A 17,723-nucleotide genomic window follows, 5' to 3' on the forward strand; every position below is an offset into this window, starting at 1 on the left:
TGACATTGTGAAAAAAGACATTTCCTCTCCTATAACATTATGAAGAATGACCTTATCCTTTGAGTTTTAGGAAAGAAAGTGTGAACTAGAGCTGGACCAGAGTTTTTGGCTTTAAGGGTAATGCTGACTGACAGATAACAGAATGGAGAATTTATTTAGAGTTTGAGTAAATATTTCCTTAAAAACATACTGTATTCCTGTGTAAAATGTATAAATGTCCAGACTAAAAATGGCTCTGTCCAAGCCAGTGAAAAGTCTGTTAGGACAGCCAAACTCACCCTATGTGAATGACGCTGGCACCTTAGACAGAAACCCTTATTAACTCTAAATGAGCCGTGACTGAATGACCTCACAGTGATTGGACTCACCATAGCCAGTTCATTCAGCTCAAAGTTTAGGATGACTTGAGCAGAGCCCTCTGGTACCTGTTTCCCATTTCTTCTAAAGATATCAACAGCAATGGGAAATCAGCAATGGAAAAACTTCAAAAGCAACATAAGTACGTTTAACTCTTTTAAATTAAGTTTATTTTACGCATGGGCCTCCATTGGCTAAATGTGATTGCATCTAGATGTAAAATCAGAGGTTGATATCTGAAGGTTATGAACGGAAGCCAAGTGTGTCCTCCACCTCTAAAGCTTCTCTGGGAATAAATCCGAAACCTTGTGGGGAGCCTCTCCCCAAACGCTCGCACACGAGAAACGCAACGTCACCATCTGCTAACACTTAGGAGCGTGTATCGTGAGTTCTGCGGTGAAGTCGTTTTACAACAGAATGGCACTGCAAAGAAATTTGCATATGCACGGATGATTGAATGCTTGATTTCACTTCAAGGTTTATGAAGGATTTAAATATTTATGCATAATATTCTGATTCTAACCCTAATGGAGAACAATGAATGTGGTATTTACAAAAAGGCTCATGGATAACAACGCAAATTGTAGCTTTTGTATTTAAAGGTTTGAGTTGTTTAACATGGAAAGATTGCGTTTTCCTTTGCAGGTTTTGTATTCAGGCGGCAACCCTTCTCCCTACTTAACGCTTGGGTGCAGTTGGAGGGGGTTGACCTGAAACCCAGGTTGATAAATGACCTTGCTGTCATACTGATTCTCCTGGTGCTGCTGTGCACTTAGACTCCATCGGTCTGCGGGGTGTACGCCCACACTCCCTAGACTACAAATAACGTCTAGAAAGGTCTGGTAGACATTTGTTGATGTCCACTCACAGACATTAAATAACGTGAAATGTTATTCTAAATCTAAAACATATATTAATTGTAGGCATTCACATTATTCTGATAAAAAAGCTGGAATCTTCACAACCCTTTTTTTGTACCCCCACAGGCCCAAACCTGAAATATTTTCCTTTTTTTTTTTTTTTTTTTTTTTTTTCTCATATTACAGATACTGGATGTCATTTAGCACCTTCATTAATATTATTAAATTGCCCTTTCTTATTTACACTAAATGTGTTTAGCTGTTCCTTTATAAAAAAAAAGATTTTAAAAAAATGCATAAAAAACCAACTTAATTATTAAATAACTAAAATTAAAATAAATTTTATTGAACATTAAACTTATTATATTTAATATTCATCTAAAATACATCCAGTACTTCAGTAATTGTATTAAAATAATATTAAAATGGCCTTATTGTGTACACTAAACACATTTAGCTGTTCCTTCAAAAAAGAAAAAAGAAATCAATGAAACAAACAAACACACACACACACACACACACACATATATATTTATTATATATATTATTATATTTTATATATTTAATATAATATGCATAATTTACTCAATTTTATTGTTTTTGTTTTATAGCACAATGCAATCAATATGGTGCTAAAAATGTAAATGTATTTAATTTTAAATAATATATATATATATATATATATATTTATGTGTGTGTGTGTGTATGTATATATATATATATATATATGTATTTAGTTGAATTAATGTATAGATGAATTCATGTATATAGAAAAATACAATTTTATTGTATTTATTTATACTGAAATTATTTCATAAAACCATGTTACAATTCATGCATACAGTAGACAACTTTAAAGGCGATTTTATATATATATATATTTACCCTCAGATTACAGATTTTCAAATAGTTGTATCTCGGCCAAATATTGTCCAATCCTAATACATAAATGGAAAGCTTAAAAAAGTTTGACTTAAAAAAAATTGACTTATGACTGGTTTTATGGTGCAGGGCCACACACATACACAAGAATCGTGTTACAATACACACCGTAAATACACATCGTATAATCATATAGCTAATTATTATATAACATTTTTTTTATGTATTATATACATTTTATAAATTTCATTTCATTTCATTTATATATATACACACACACACACACACACACACACAAGTTACATACACCATTAAACTACACATTGGAAAATTGTCTTGAATCCGGTTCTTTGTCTTCAAACCACTTCTCCAAGGTAGAGCATGGTGGCACTACAGTCTACAGGAACAAGTCTAGTCTTTTCCTCAGTCCTCCTCTTTTTTCCTCTGCTCCCCCTTTTGTACCGCTCCCCACGTGTCGAATATATTAGCAACCCAAATTAGGAGAGGCCGGGCCTGATGTGGGTGTCGGATTTCACTCGCGGAGGTGCGGTGTATCCACACAGCGTCCAGTCCATGCAGCATTGGATGCTGAGGTGACCGTTATACGGAGGTGCGCCTTACTATCAAGACACTAAGGAGATCGTGAGATATTCTGATCCCGTTTGGTGAATGGAATAGTGAATGCGGACCCGCTCACACCTGAGGGCTAGGCTACTATTTGCCGGTGAAAAGCAAGGAGTATCTGCATGACAATTCAATCTCTTTCCCATGGATTTAATGCTGGTGTATTAACCTTAAACTAAAAACGATCCGTTTGCGACTGGGAACGGGCTGGATACATCTGCATACAAATTGGATTTGAGTGAAACAACGGATGCTCACAGACAGCGGCGAAGCTCGTTCAGATGAATGTAAGAATCAATGTCGTTATCCTATCGTTCACTATGACTCAAGACAATCTGCTTAACACAATTTCTGACACCTTTAGCGTTTACTCACGAACGCTGCATGATTTTAGCGACATGTGGGTTGTTGATCAATTTACTTATATTTACATTTATGTGCAAGCATAACCAAGCGCTTCTTTGTGTATGCAAAAGTGGACGAGCTGTTTCATTCATTCTCTTTTTATAGGGTTTTATACCCTGATGAAGTGACTAGCTTATGTTCTATTCGCGTATTTCATGTCAGCTGGTTAAAGCAGCTTTCTGTGTGGATGCGTTAAATCCACTCAAAACAACGTTTCCTAAATGGACCGACACGCAATTCATAAGATATCACATTTAGAAAGAACGTAAGAAGCTAAACCAAACCAGTAAATTTAGTTAATTAACGAGTTGTGAATTCATTCTGATCAGGTGTATTGATTGTGGGGTACTAGGCTACTGTAAATGTTAAGAGTTACAGTAAGAACCCACAACCACCGCCTGAACAGGACATGAATCCACAACTCGTTTTATATAAGTTTACTGATTTGGTCTAGATCATTAAACATGTACACTGTTTTTACATAGTCTTCTCCACAAAAAAAACCTCAGTAACATTTTTAAAACAACTTTTCATTAACAGAACAGAAATCATTAATCGGTAAATCAACAAAACTAGCCCTAATTTAAATATTTCTTAATTTATTAAACATCAACATATTAAATAAATAAATGTTAAATCTTGAATTAGCGTTAGAATAACTTCCTAAAATCCCTTGCAAATAGTTCAAGAGGTGGTAAAATCCACCTCCAAAGATGTTTAATGCATTTATAAGCGTGTTTAATCGTTTCCAACCTTCACTCCATCAGTATACGGTCCTGCATCCTACAGAGTCACATCTTCCCAAAAGAAGGAGGACCGAGTGGGATTGCTACTATTCCTCGCACGTAAACTGAACCGTTCTCAGTAAATGGACGAGCGGAGATCGGTTTCTTCTTGAGCGGCGATGCGTGCGTTCTTTCGAAAACAGACTCCCTTTTTTAACAAGAGACATATGTTGGAGTTTTTGCAGGATTACCATTTTTTGCTCGAGCTCTTTCATCGGCGACTGCGGCTACCGGACGCTTATATAGTATGTGCCTGCACGCAACGTGTAACTGCAAGCACCTCACTGCATCACGGCATGCCTATTATTTAGGTCCCTCTTTCCAACTACACAGGCTGTAATTAAGTATCATGAGCGTGCAGTTAAAAGAGAAGCGAGCAGTTTACGCACTCATGTGTGAAAGGCATGTAACGGTGGTGGAACTGACAGAAGTGGCATTGAGGGGTTGTGCGCACTCCACAAGTAGAGAGAAGTGGATGCTGTGACTGCAGATGTGTAATTTATGACAGCATTATACATCTGCATGTGAATGCATGGACAACAACCATCAACTTGGGACTCTGCTTGCTTCAAGACTGCACTGCGTTAAGTCCACTTACTTTAAAATGTAATCAAAAACGCGGAATTTTTTCTTTGTTTATACAGTCAGTCGCGGTCTTCCGAATTTGATTAGTCGAGCAGCGGTCCAAGAGTGATGAAAGAGAATACAGATCTAGGTCTTTTTCACTGTTTGCATCATTGTCTGTTTGTTCCAGACAGGCTGTATTATGTTGGCTAAATGCATTAGTGCTGTTGATTTTTCAGTGACCCTCTCTGGAGGTTATATCCTTAGGCCTGTAGGTGGCAGAAAGCGATTTTTATGAGTGAGTCTATGAATCATTCACTGAACCGATTCGTTAAAAACACCGATTCATTGGGCCACAAATACGATGTGTGTTTCTCACAGACGCGCAACATCCCTGGTGAAAAAAACCAGCATATGCTGGTAGGAATGTTTTGATGCTGGAATGCTGGTTATGGAGGGATTGATGCTGGTTTAAGCTGGTCCTTTGCTGGTTCATGCTGGTTCTTGACCAGCAACATGACCAGCAAAAATCAGCAAAGGACCAGCTTAAACCAGCTAAGGACCAGCATAAACCAGCAAAGGACCAGCTTAAACCAGCATCAAAACTTACCTAACCAGCATTCCAGCATCAAAACATACCAACCAGCATATGCTGGTTTTTTCACCAGGGCAGTAAATGCTGATTTGGCGGAACAAAAATAAACATAATAACAAGAAGTACTGTGACTAAAATGTAAGTTACTCTATATTAACTTAAATATTATTGCTTAAATAATTTACATATTTTAAAATTTGACGAATGAAAGTTCAAATCATACAGTATAGAGTGTTTTCACATCGCGTCATCAATTGGCCATATTGGCGGTGCTAAATGTAAACAGTGCCTCTGGACCAAAGGAAACTTGCATATTTTGCTGATTATGTCTGATGAAAATGGTCAATTATTGTCATGTTTTGGGCTGTACTAATCAGTCGGATCGTGAAAATAAAAACATTTGGAGTAACTTACTATAGAAATCAAGGAAAAGAGTCTGTCTGAGAAAAAACTGTCTGAGGAACAAAAGGCGTTTGTGTTTGGCCAAACTGAACCAGGATTTCCAGGGCAAGAATCTTGACAACATCCGTGTTTGTTTTTATCATTTCCGGTCAGGTAGGTGAAATATTAGACTAATATCTTAATGAATACTGCTCGTACATATCCACAAGTCCTTCTCTATCTGATTTAGCAGCTTCCACACAAGTTTTTATTAAAGGTTCAAGTTTAAATTAGCAAAACAACGTATTTAGTAGAACATTAACCGTCGGAGTATCGCCAATATGACCGCTCATTCGGGTAACTGACGTAAGTGCAGTCACTCTATTGTCACGCTGTTTGTGGTCCCTCTGGTGTAGGATTTAACGGACGCACAGGCACTGTTGAAGTGCTCTTCATGTCAGTCTAGAGATCAGAGATCTGCACTGTGGATTTTAAAAAGAGCAAAGATCAATGTTCATTAGACATTATGTTCTAAAGCGTCATTGTTAGTTCCACTCAAACGCTGTGCTTTCAGGAGAGCTATTTGCATTGGAAGAAACATCTGTTCATTGGACATAGCCTGTCAATCATTGTTTTGTGCGTTATGATGATTGGACAGTCTTTTGAATGGGCGGAGCTTTGCGACAATCTGTGATCCACACGACTGACAGTGCTTGTAATTAAAAACATCGCTTCACACAGAGAGCCTACATTCATTAGACAGTGGGGGTGTGTTGTGAATAGTAACATTTTTAATTTGACATTTATAAGCGTGTTTTTTGTAAACAGTATTTGTAAATAAGTCCAGGGAGTGTTGTATTTCTTTAGTGGCAGTTTGAGAAGCAAATTTTGAGAGCAACATTGCAGGCATACACAATATATTTTAGTTCATATTTTGATTGATGTGACATCTGTGATTCCCCTCTCTTGAAAGTTGTAAGCCAACACTGCCTGAACAAAAGTAACTTATCTCCACATATATTCAAAAACTGATCTAGTGTATTGCTCTAATATCTTCATATTATAATATTATCAGTACTAACTACAATACAAAAGTGATGTTGGCTGCTCTGGAACCTCTTTTCCTCCATCAGATCTTAGCTGATGTCAGAAGCGCAGGGCACATGTGCGGCCTCAGCGTGAGACGCACGTTATAAGGCAGTAAAAGAAAGACTTACTCAGTGAGGGGGAGTCTGTTCATACTGTTGCCCATCAACACTTGGAAACCGATCAGAGGCAACACATGGGGGGGGTGGGAGAGGAGCTGTTTGATTTAATTAGAATAAGCCAAGAGAATAGGGTGTGTGTTTCAGTAGGAGGGGGATTTGAAACCTCTCTCTCACACATTGCTTAAGGATCATTACTGCAGCTTAGGTACTTTGTATTTCTTTCAATGATTGCTATTTAATATGATTGTGCATTTGCCACCCCTTTTTTGTCGCAGACATTGAAACTCTACGATTAGAAGTAAGGTCTGAACTTATTGTTGGTCTGGGGAAACCACGATTAATCTGTTTCCTGCAAACACCGCAGTCGGGAAGGAGAGAAATAGACCATTTGCTGAGTGATTTCCCTGTCTAGATGTGAGATCTCAAGGGTGTATATCCATTTCTTTTTCCTTATGCTTTTAATTGAAGCTTTATAATCATTTCAGAACTGTTCTTTGGAGGAAACAGATTGTGTGTGATTTCATACACCAGCTAAATCTTACCAAAAAACACATTTATTTTCTGACGTTATGCTTGGATGTGCCACAGGCCGATTCCTACTCCTCCCTGCTTTGAATGGATGACAGATATTCAACCCAGGCTTGTTGGAAGTATGTGCCTCTACATATAATTTTGCAAAACTCCATAAGTGTACTTTTCTGTGCAATTCACAGTAGTTTTCAGCTGAAATGAACATTGGAGGCAGTACAATGGCAATTTTTTCACCCCTTTTTACACAAATTTTGATTATGGGTGCAGATAATCAATAAATGTGCCCCTGGACCACAAAATAAGTCATATGGTTTGTTAGGATAGGACAATATTTGGCTGAGATACAACTATTTGAAAATCTGGAACGTAAGGGTGCAAAAAATCTAAATACTGAGAAAATCGCTATTAAAGTTGTCCAAATGAAGTTCTTGCAATGCATATTACTAATCAAAAATTAAGTTTTGATATATTTACGCTGGGAAATTTACAAAATATTTAATGGAACACGATCTTTACTTCATATCCTAATAATTTTTGGCATAAAAGAAAAATCTTTTGACCCAATACAATGTATTTTTGGCTATACTACTTACGATTGGTTTTGTGGTCCAGGGTCACGAATAAAGACTATTTTCACACAGTTGCACAATATTCAAAACCACTTAGTTGGTTTACACTGAAATATTGTAATTCATTTTTCAAAAATATGTTAAAAATAATATTTTCTTGTAAAAAGTTTCGCAAAATCATTTTTTGCAGTGTATCTTAGCACATGATTTGTAAGCTAATACATTTTGATGTTTGCATCACATAACCAGCTCTATTTGTTTGGCTTTTCTGATGTAGTAAACTTGCTTGGTAGCCCACCTAGTAAAGCATTGCACTTGAGATGTGACTCTTTGAAATGAGTCACAGTAAAAGTTCAAAATACTAAACTGCATTTGTTTTTGTTAACACAAATGTAGATGATACATTATTTTCAAACATCATAGTACATTAACCTTTTATCACCACTCACTGGACCTTTCATTTTCAAACTGCCACTATGTGTACAACAACCAACTTAAAAGCAAACCTTGCAAGATTCATGCTCATCTGTTTTGGATAAAACTGAACATGCTTTTAACATACTCACTGAACATTTCACTTTAAGTGTCTTGAAATGTACAACGTAAGCAAAATGATATCATTTTGCAGAAATGTTGCTATAATGAGCCTGGGCCTGGGCAGATATTATAAAAACAAGACTTTTCATGCAATCCTAACCTCTCTTACACTCCAAGATAGGTAACAAATACTCTAAATACACTTTACGTCTGCAAAATGTTCTGTTTTTAATTAGCTTACCTAACCGTCTCTATTGTTAGATTTTGGAATTGGCTCCCTGGCACTTTGGTTACAGCCAAGACATTATATCTAAGTGCTCCAGATTGCAGCTTTTCTCTTGGGAAAGGTTTCTTTTTTCCATCTATGAAGCATGTTCTTACTTAGTCTTTTGACCAGGTGATCTACTCCTCTTTAGTGAGGTTACCATATACCCTTTACTGTAAGTAGTTACTGAATTGCTACAGCCGTCTTTGTTTGTGTTTGTGTTTCTGTTTTATATTTAAATACCTATTAAGCTTGACTTAATAAGCCAGTCTAGTGAGATGCATTCAAAGTCAGATCTCTGAGTGCTTCACTCTACTTTCATCTGAGCTGCTCATTCACTCAATATTAATACCATTGAGCGCTACGTTGAGATGCTCCAATGGAGTGTTGAGTGCTAGCTCTATGTCTAAAAGCTCTTGACAACGTATTTATTCAGAGTAGCAAACTTCAGCATGGTGGCACTGTGGCTTTGTGCTGTGTGTTTTACCTTTCATGGCCCGTAATGGTAGTTGTTCTCAAGCATCAGCACCATCAAATGGACTGGAAACATGCATGCTTGTAGATAAGGTCCGAGTTTGGACAAGTTAGTGTACGTTTCTACTGAGGCACAGTTCCTTTTCCTTAATAGAAAGGTACTGCAGCTTGGTAGCTTTGGGCGTAGACCCCTCTGTAATTCTATATTAGACAAGCATGTGTTTTATACATTTAGCATTAACAACCCCATTAACGTCTGAGAAGTAAAAACATTTGGTAGTTTGTATTGGTCACGTAATTTCTTGTGAAATTTACACATTTTTAATATGCCATTTAATCTCGTATTAAAATATTCAATCCAAATACAGAATATTTATTCTTTAGAATCTTCGAGTCTGAAGCAGATGACTTCAGTTTTTTATCCCAAGGGGACTAATACCCAGTTTAGTGTGTATAGTGGCACAGTGTACTGTAACCTGGGAGATGTGGGAATCTGAGATGTGGCATCTCAGTGTTCAACATTTGTTAAACAGTGCGTCACTGCTTATTAATAATTCAGAGATCTTGTCTCTCTCACCGACTCTCTTTTCCTGTTACATCTCATTCCTGAAGAAAGAGCATGCTGTACACCCGACCCAGATCATAACAGGAGACCGCAGGTTGTTTAGTTTTTTCACTGTAGCTTTCTCTTTCTTAGAGCACACAGTGTGCCTAAAAGGTAATGGCAAAATAATCTTAAAATTAAGTGCCCCTATTATGCCATTTTAAGGTTCCAAATATGTGACCCCGAAGCACAAAACCAGTCATATGGTTCATTTTTTGGAAACTGAGATTTATACATCATCTGAAAGCTGAATAAATGAGCTTTCCACTGATGTATCGTTTATAGAATAGGACAATATTTGGCCGAGATACAAATATTTGAAAGTCTGGAATCTGAGGGTGCAAGAAAATTTAAAATATTGAAAAATATTAAAATATTGAAATATGTAAGATATTTATGGTAGGAAATTTACAAAATATGTTCATGGAACATGATCTTTACTTAATATCCTTTTTTGGCATAAATGAAAATTGATAATTCTGACCCATGCAATGTATTGTTGGCTATTAAATATACCTGTGCTACTTACGACTGATTTTGTGGTTCAGGGACAAGCATGTAAGGTCCAAAAAAGGCTTTAGTTTTCTTAAAATATGCATTTAATATCACCTCATTTTCCAGCGATTCTCAAATGATTCGTTCAAAGCAATTCAAAGATTCAGTTTCCCTAAATCCCTCCTTTCGCCTACTCTGCTCTGATTGGTCAGCTGGCCCAGTCTGTTGTGATTGGTCTACTGCATATACCACATGCCGGAAGTGATATGCCCATTTTTTTAACACTTGATAGAAAATATAAACATCTATTATTTATCATACTTACAGGCTGTGATTAAGTGGAGTCAGCTGGTCCAAATAAACTAGGTACTGAGCCATCTTTCAAGAGCAAGCATTTTGTGAATCCCATTTTGAACTGCGATTAGAGAAGCAGTCATCAGTAAAATGTTTTTTGATGAGCAGTTCAAGTTGTTTGCCTATGTAGAACATATGTGCGAATTATTCAGATGTGTTACAGAATCAATTCTTCATTTTGGGAGTTAACAACTTTATCTATCATGCTGTTTTGGCTTTAAAACTTTGCAGATGGTATAATGGGGCACTGTAATGTAATTTTGCATACGTAATAGTATAAATAATATAATAGTGAAAACTAGGTAAGAAACATGCATAGCTTTCACCAGCTTACATTCTTAAAAATAAAGGTGCTTTAAAAGGTTCTTCACAAAGAAGACAATGAACCAAAGGTTCTTTAAAGAACCATCTTGTTCTTACCTTTTAATCTTAAGAACCCTTTTTCGCCACAAAGAACCTTTTGTGAAACAGAAAGGTTCTTCAGATGTTAAAGCTTCTTTATGGAACCATTTAGACAAAAAAGGTTCTTCTATGGCATCGTGAAGCACCTTTATTTTTAAGAGTGTAGAGGGGAACCTGTGTGTCTGGGGTGTCTAGCATGAGAAATGTCTCACGTGAACTTTTGGGGTCACTGCTTTAGCCCAAACTTTGTTATTTCTGGACTTGCCTCTGATTGGGGAAGGAAATTTGGAATGATTTCGTCCTAGCTTTTTTGCCCCAGTGACAAACTCCATATTTCCAGTTACTTTCTCAGGAAACCTCATATCCTATTAAACCTGTGCCACAGAGAGACCGTAAAAACCAAACTAGTGTGTGTCTGTGTGGAGAGTAATGTCCGGAAAGCTATATTACACCAGGATTACGTCATTGTTGTCCAAACTGGCGTACAAACTTTTCATTCACTTACCTGGTGATGGAGGTTGTTTTTACTCATGAGATCTTTCCTCAGCTCATGTTAGCGTGTTAGCTGATGGTTTTATCTTTTTCCTGTATAACGCACTGGGGCTGGTAAACCTCCCATGAACCAGGGGCAAATTCTCTATAAGAGATTTAGAGTTGGCATGCGTTTCAAGCTTGAACTTGCTCTTGATGTCTTAAGCTGTTTTGTTTAAGTGCACTGAGGGTCTTTACACGCTGAAGAAATTAGTAGTAATTGCCCTCAGAAGTGTAATCTCGGCCTTTATTCAAACGCGGTACAGATGACAGCTAAAAAGCGTTTGTTGGCTACCACGAGCTCAAGGAGTGAGTCACTGGTAAAGCACGCTGATAAGGGTTTTTATTGGACCTCATATCTTTAGGGGTTTACAAATGTACTATATGAATGGCAATCTTTGTAGAGAATCGAGCTTTACAAGTCTAGTGTGGTTTAATACCTTGGTAGAGCACAGAAATTGTCTCAGTCAGTGTTTTTCAACTGGATTTGCTTTATTATATATATATATGCATTAAGCATTGTTTTTGTTGAAAATAAATTACATTACATGGCCTTTGTGGCAGTATTATAAAGCATTAGCATCTGTATAATGCCATTGCAAATATTCTTAGCATTTTTTTCGTTAATGGATTCTCAGTGACTGAGATTTAGATTCAGACAAATGATCCAACTGAAATTATCCTTCTTTGCTCATCTGTCACCTGCTTCCTCAGACTTAGCATAGCTCAACTGTCATAAAAACCAGCTAAGCCAGTCTTGATTCAGTCAGGATCTTTTACTAAGACCCGCCTGCCACCTTCACCGTTAAACCAACCAACTCCGGGCTCTTGACGACAGCTGGATGGCTAAAAGCAGAAAGCCCAAGGAGGTCTGGCACTGTGGTTGTCTAAATACTGAAAACTGAGCGGGAGTGAATTCCATACCCATTTAGTCTGCGGAAACTGTGGCAACTGCTCATCCGTATTCAGTCATTTCAGACCCATCATAAGCATGGCTTCTGATGAAAGATTTTCTCATTCGTCCCTCAAATAGAGCCAAGTTTCTTTAACTGATTTATCCTACCCTATAATGGTTTCTGCCTCATTTTCATAGTTGAACATTAATGTAATTTCTCAGCTGTAATGTTTCAATGCTTCAAACTAAAATAATAAGGGTATCAGCAGAGGCTATCAATGTTCTGAGGAAGATTCTCATATCTGCTGTGGTCCAACACAACCCTGGGCTTCGCCTCAGTGCCTATGCAGAAACGCTGTGTGGTGAATAAGACAGCCGGCCCCCCACAGGTTTTCCTCAGACGCCTCTGTCAATCACTCAGTCTGGCCTCTGTTTATTCTGTGCGATCATGATGGAGAAACCGTCAGCTCCGGCGGCCCCCTCGACAACCTTTTTATGCTATGTATTTTAATAAGCCGTTAAATATAGGATTGAGACACATTGTGTGGCAATGCATCATGGGCCTCCATGACCTCAGAATCTGTTTAAATTGGCTCAAAGTGGCCCCCAAGTGCCCCACAATCTTTGCTGCTTTCATTGGACTCAACATTGGGCCTACCACACTTCACAAAAACACCTATAGGGGGTCTCCTGATCCTAGAACCTCAGGTTTGGGGCTTTAACCCCAGACAAAAATGTTTTTTTTTTTTGTTTTGTTTTGTTTGTTTTGTCTTATATGGGTCCTTAATGATCTCTTAATTTATTTAGACTCAACCTGTGTGACTCCACATTGTGTGAGATTTGTTTTTCAGATCACTCTATGTCCTTTATGACATTGGATGTCCTTGGACATGTGATTTGTGTGTTAGTGTCGCCCTTTACACATGACAGGCTAAGACCGTATCACATGTTCATAAAGGTCTTAGATAGTTGATTAGGACAGACAGCATGGAACCCTGCCGGTCAACTGTGTTTGTGAGGTTAATTATTTGTAAATGCCAACCATTAGAGGCACCAAACCACTCAGAAGTAGCAGTACACTGGAAAATTGGTTCAGACTGTAGACGTATGTCTGTGTAGTGGTAATATTTGTGATGAACAAAGGTAAAAAGTATTATTTTTCATTTTTTTGGCCTTTTACCTCTTTCACAAACATATTGGCTCATTGTAGCCACTAGATGGAGCCTGGTTGAACATCTTTGCAATGAATGAAAACATTCATGTGGTTTTATCTGGAGGGCTTCTTCCTTGGTAAAAAATTACACTGAAGTCCAGATTCAATATTTCTTTTCTTCCTTCGGTGAATTCTGTGCGTCTCACTGGAGAACTCTTAAACAGATCTGACAAGGACAAATTGCATTTGTAATCCACTTATGTATAGAGACCACAACGGCCCGCAGTGATGATCTGCCATCATTATGCACTGAGGTTTGGATAATACAGACTTTACCAACAGCTACTCTAGTCAGTGCAAGTGCAAGGACTCCTGAGGTTTGTTGCAATTCCAGCCAAAGTAGTATAATTTCCTAATTGTGCTAGTGTGCTTCTTCAGTGGCGTATAAAATATCATCCCAAGTCTGACCATCTGTAGCAGATTGCTTCACAGAGGATTCAGCCTTCACACATATGACAAGAGGAGAGATGCTTTCCAAACACATGCTCCAAACTCCTGTCTGGCCTTGAGTAATATATTTTCTCTGCTCAGAATTAGTGGCTAGGTTTTACTCTTTAATATGGTTTTAATAAAGGCTAAAGTTTTTTTAACAATTAACTGCTTTAATGCTTCTTTGGTTGGTTTTGGTTTAAACTGAATGTACTGAAAGAACATTATGTCAACATCCCAACTAAACATTTATGTTGGGATTGTAGTGTCAATGAATAGGGGCTTTTTCTGTCAGTTGGGGCCATTACTGTTGGTACCAAACCCATATCTCCGCTGCAATTTCGCTGATGGTACCCACTCAATCTGAAAATATATTTTCCAGGAAGCAAATGAGGATTCATTGCTATTTTATGTAAAAACAATCTGCAAAGCGTTTAGGACTATCTGAGAGTATTACAGATACGGCATGTTAGAATAATGGGAAAGAAATGCATGTGGAGTGTGTTTTGAAGAGGCGTAGTGCGTGAATAAGAGTCTGTAAAATGTGAAAGCTGCTTACTTTTTTACTGCCCTGACTGGGGGAAGCCTCTCCTTCCTAAAGCAAACGCACCCCTCTTTCATGCATTCCAGCTGTCTGTGAGAGGCAGTGAGGGAATAATAGATCTGCATTGGTATCTATGTTATAATATTGTGCACTGCTGTATTAATGCCATTGTGACAATTTGCTCTTCTCCTGTTTTGCAGGTGTGAAGAAACCTTGGCAGGATGACTCTGTTTAATGGCTTTGGGAAAAACACATGTGGACAGTTCCGGATGTGGGTATTCTGGAGGCTAAGGATGCTTTTGGTGCTTTGCGTAGTAGTGGAACTATTAACAGTAATGGTTGGCGGTGAGGGCACACCGGGTATTTTGGAGCTTCAGTTAGATGAGGAGCAACCTGCAGGGACAATAGTGGGCGACATTAGTGCTGGTTTGCTACCTGGAGTTACAGCCTCTCTATACTTTATCTCTGATCACGAAGGGACCGGCATCAGCAGTGATCTCCACATCGATGAAACCACAGGCATCATCAAGACTGCAAGGCGACTGGACAGAGAAGAAAGGGACCATTACAGTTTTATAGCAGTCACTATGACAGGTTTCACAGTCAAGGTCTCCATCACTGTAAATGATATCAACGACCATGCCCCGGCATTCCCCAAGAAGAAAGCCACTTTGAAGATCCCAGAGCAAACGGCAGTGGGAACTAAGTTTTCTCTTGAGCCCGCCACTGATGCGGATAAGGATCAGCTTACCGTACAAGGATATCAGATCAAAGAAGGCAATGTAGGACAAGTGTTTCGTCTCGAGACCAAAAGAGCAGCAAACAAAGTCCTTTACCTTGACTTGGTGGTCAATGGAGTCTTGGACCGAGAGAAGAGATCCTCCTACTCCTTGGTGGTGGAGGCCTTTGATGGTGGAGCTCCAAGAAAAACTGGTCAAATGACTCTTGACGTCCTAGTGCAGGATATCAATGACCATGCTCCGATTTTCAACCAGAGTCGCTACAATGCCATCATCTCTGAGAGCCTTCCTCAGGGCAGCAACATCCTGCAAGTTTTTGCAACAGATGCTGATGAAGGAGACAACGGCCTTGTGTTGTACGAGATAAACCGACGACAGAGTGACCCGGACCGCTACTTCGTCATCGACCCTCGCTCTGGAATCATTACGCTCAATAAGCTTTTGGACTATGAGATGAGGAAGGTTCACGAGTTGGTAGTCCAAGCCAGAGATAACGCAAGCCACCCAGAGATCACCAATGCCTTCGTTACCATCCACGTGCGGGACTACAATGATAACCAGCCAACCATGACCATCATCTTTCTTAGTGAAGACGGCTCGCCACAAATATCCGAAGGTGCTCAGCCGGGCCAGTACGTTGCAAGAATCTCCGTCTCTGACCCTGATTACGGCGAGTACTCCAATGTCAATGTGTCTCTTGAAGGAGGTGATGGGAAATTCGCCCTGACCACTAAAGACAGTATCATCTACCTCATCTACGTAGACCAGACTCTAGATCGGGAAGAAAGGGATTCTTATGAGCTTCGTGTCATGGCTACTGATTCAGGAACCCCACCGCTTCGTGCAGAGTCCTCGTTTACGATTCACGTCACCGATGTAAACGACAACCCGCCTCTCTTTGATCAACAGGCATACAAGCAGACCATTCCAGAAGTTGTCTACCCAGGTAGCTTTGTTTTGCAAGTGACCGCCAGGGACAAAGACCAAGGTCCCAATGGTGATGTCCGCTACAGCATCCTACCAGACAAGAAAACTCACGCCAGCTGGTTCACCATTGACCCAGTCACAGGTATCATAACCACTGCAACCAAGCTGGATTACGAGACGGACCCAAAGCCAAAAATCAAAGTAGTGGCCACTGATGGAGGACGACCACCGTTATCCTCCACTGCTCTGGTAGAAATAGACCTCCAGGATAGTAACGATAATGAGCCAGTGTTTGGAAGCAGCTTCTACAATGTTTCAATCAAGGAGAACACATCTGCAGGGACCTGCTTCCTTGAGGTAGGAATGACTATGTTTTCCTTTATGTATGTTTCTGTGATTGTATTTCTCTTGTTTTCATGTTTTGCGGTGCTAAATGTAAATGAAACTTATGATAGGGCTAGATATCCATGCCAGTTTTCTTATCCGATATATTGGAAATTCTGATTTACAAGCTGTTGATTTGATTCCAGTTTTCAGTGCATTTTTGCTACTATATGACTTATGCTGTAAAATATTCAGAGTGTATACTGATTCTGACTTATACGAGTCGTAAGTTAGAGTCATTTGTTGTAGCAATGCTGTGTGTTTTTGCTTCAATGATTGGTGAAAAGTTGGAAAATCAAGATTTGTACTCAGCCCTATTTTTGACTATAGCACAAGGAACTATTTTACATACCATTAAATATGCCCTGAAACATAATTTAGAATTATCGCCTATATTTGTTTTGGGTCTTTTACCTTGCTTGAAAGATGCATGGTAGTTGTGGAGCAATGAAAATTTGTAATTTCACTCACCAAGACAATTTGTAATTATGACATACGATTAGCAGATGTTATTCTCTCATGGAGACTTGCGGAAAGAGTTGCTTGACAGATGGTAAAATTGTGCTTTGTTGTTCTTTTGAAATGTTGGTTTAAGTCTGTTGCCATGATAATTGTTGCCACCATGTGGCAACTGGGCCAACTGTGTTCTCAAGCTGTTGTTATACCCCTATGGAAAAGAAATGAAAATTAGGGCATGTATTCTTTTTTCTTCCATTTTTTTCTCAATAATAAGCCATTCCAGACTTCAAAGGACCTCCACAATGTCCGTTTCCAACAGAAGCATCTGTTGAAAAATACCCTCCAGAACAAACTTTTTAGATAAATACTGGAATTCCACATTGTTGCTGGTTCATTTAACGTATATTTGGAACGAGTCGCTGGTCAGTGTTCGGTGGAATTTGGTTCACAGTATGGAGAAGAAATAGAAGAGAGAGAGAAAAAGACTGATAGAGAGACAATGAGAGAGACTGTTTGGTAATCTCAGAAACTATTAGAAAGAAATCTATAAAACCAGAAAATATAATAACAGAGAGCTATTTAAATTTCTCAAAGAATTATTTATTTATTTTAGCCACATCCCTTTTATGTATATTAGGCTCATAATAGATCGTGCCTTGTTCACTTAGGACTATTTGCCCAGCACAGTTATAATCACACTATTACAGGT

General features: G+C 38.6%; 1 protein-coding gene and 1 long non-coding RNA gene across 2 annotated transcripts in view; one reads left to right on the forward strand and one right to left on the reverse strand.

Annotated features, from left to right (window-relative positions):
* LOC127172494 (uncharacterized) overlaps nt 1-17,723 on the reverse strand; it is a 171,160-nt gene that overhangs the window by 94,966 nt on the left and 58,471 nt on the right. The window lies entirely within an intron of this gene.
* The window catches only part of dchs1b (dachsous cadherin-related 1b), a 124,364-nt gene continuing 109,236 nt past the window's right edge, over nt 2,596-17,723 (forward strand). Inside the window, exons 1-2 of the mRNA XM_051121776.1 lie at nt 2,596-3,010; nt 14,705-16,528. Of these exons, the coding sequence (XP_050977733.1) occupies nt 14,726-16,528 (1,803 nt within the window). The 5' untranslated portion in view covers nt 2,596-3,010; nt 14,705-14,725. The remainder of the gene's footprint in view (nt 3,011-14,704; nt 16,529-17,723) is intronic.

This window comes from Labeo rohita, chromosome 10 (assembly GCF_022985175.1).
Source record: "Labeo rohita strain BAU-BD-2019 chromosome 10, IGBB_LRoh.1.0, whole genome shotgun sequence".
Lineage (NCBI taxonomy): Eukaryota > Metazoa > Chordata > Actinopteri > Cypriniformes > Cyprinidae > Labeo > Labeo rohita.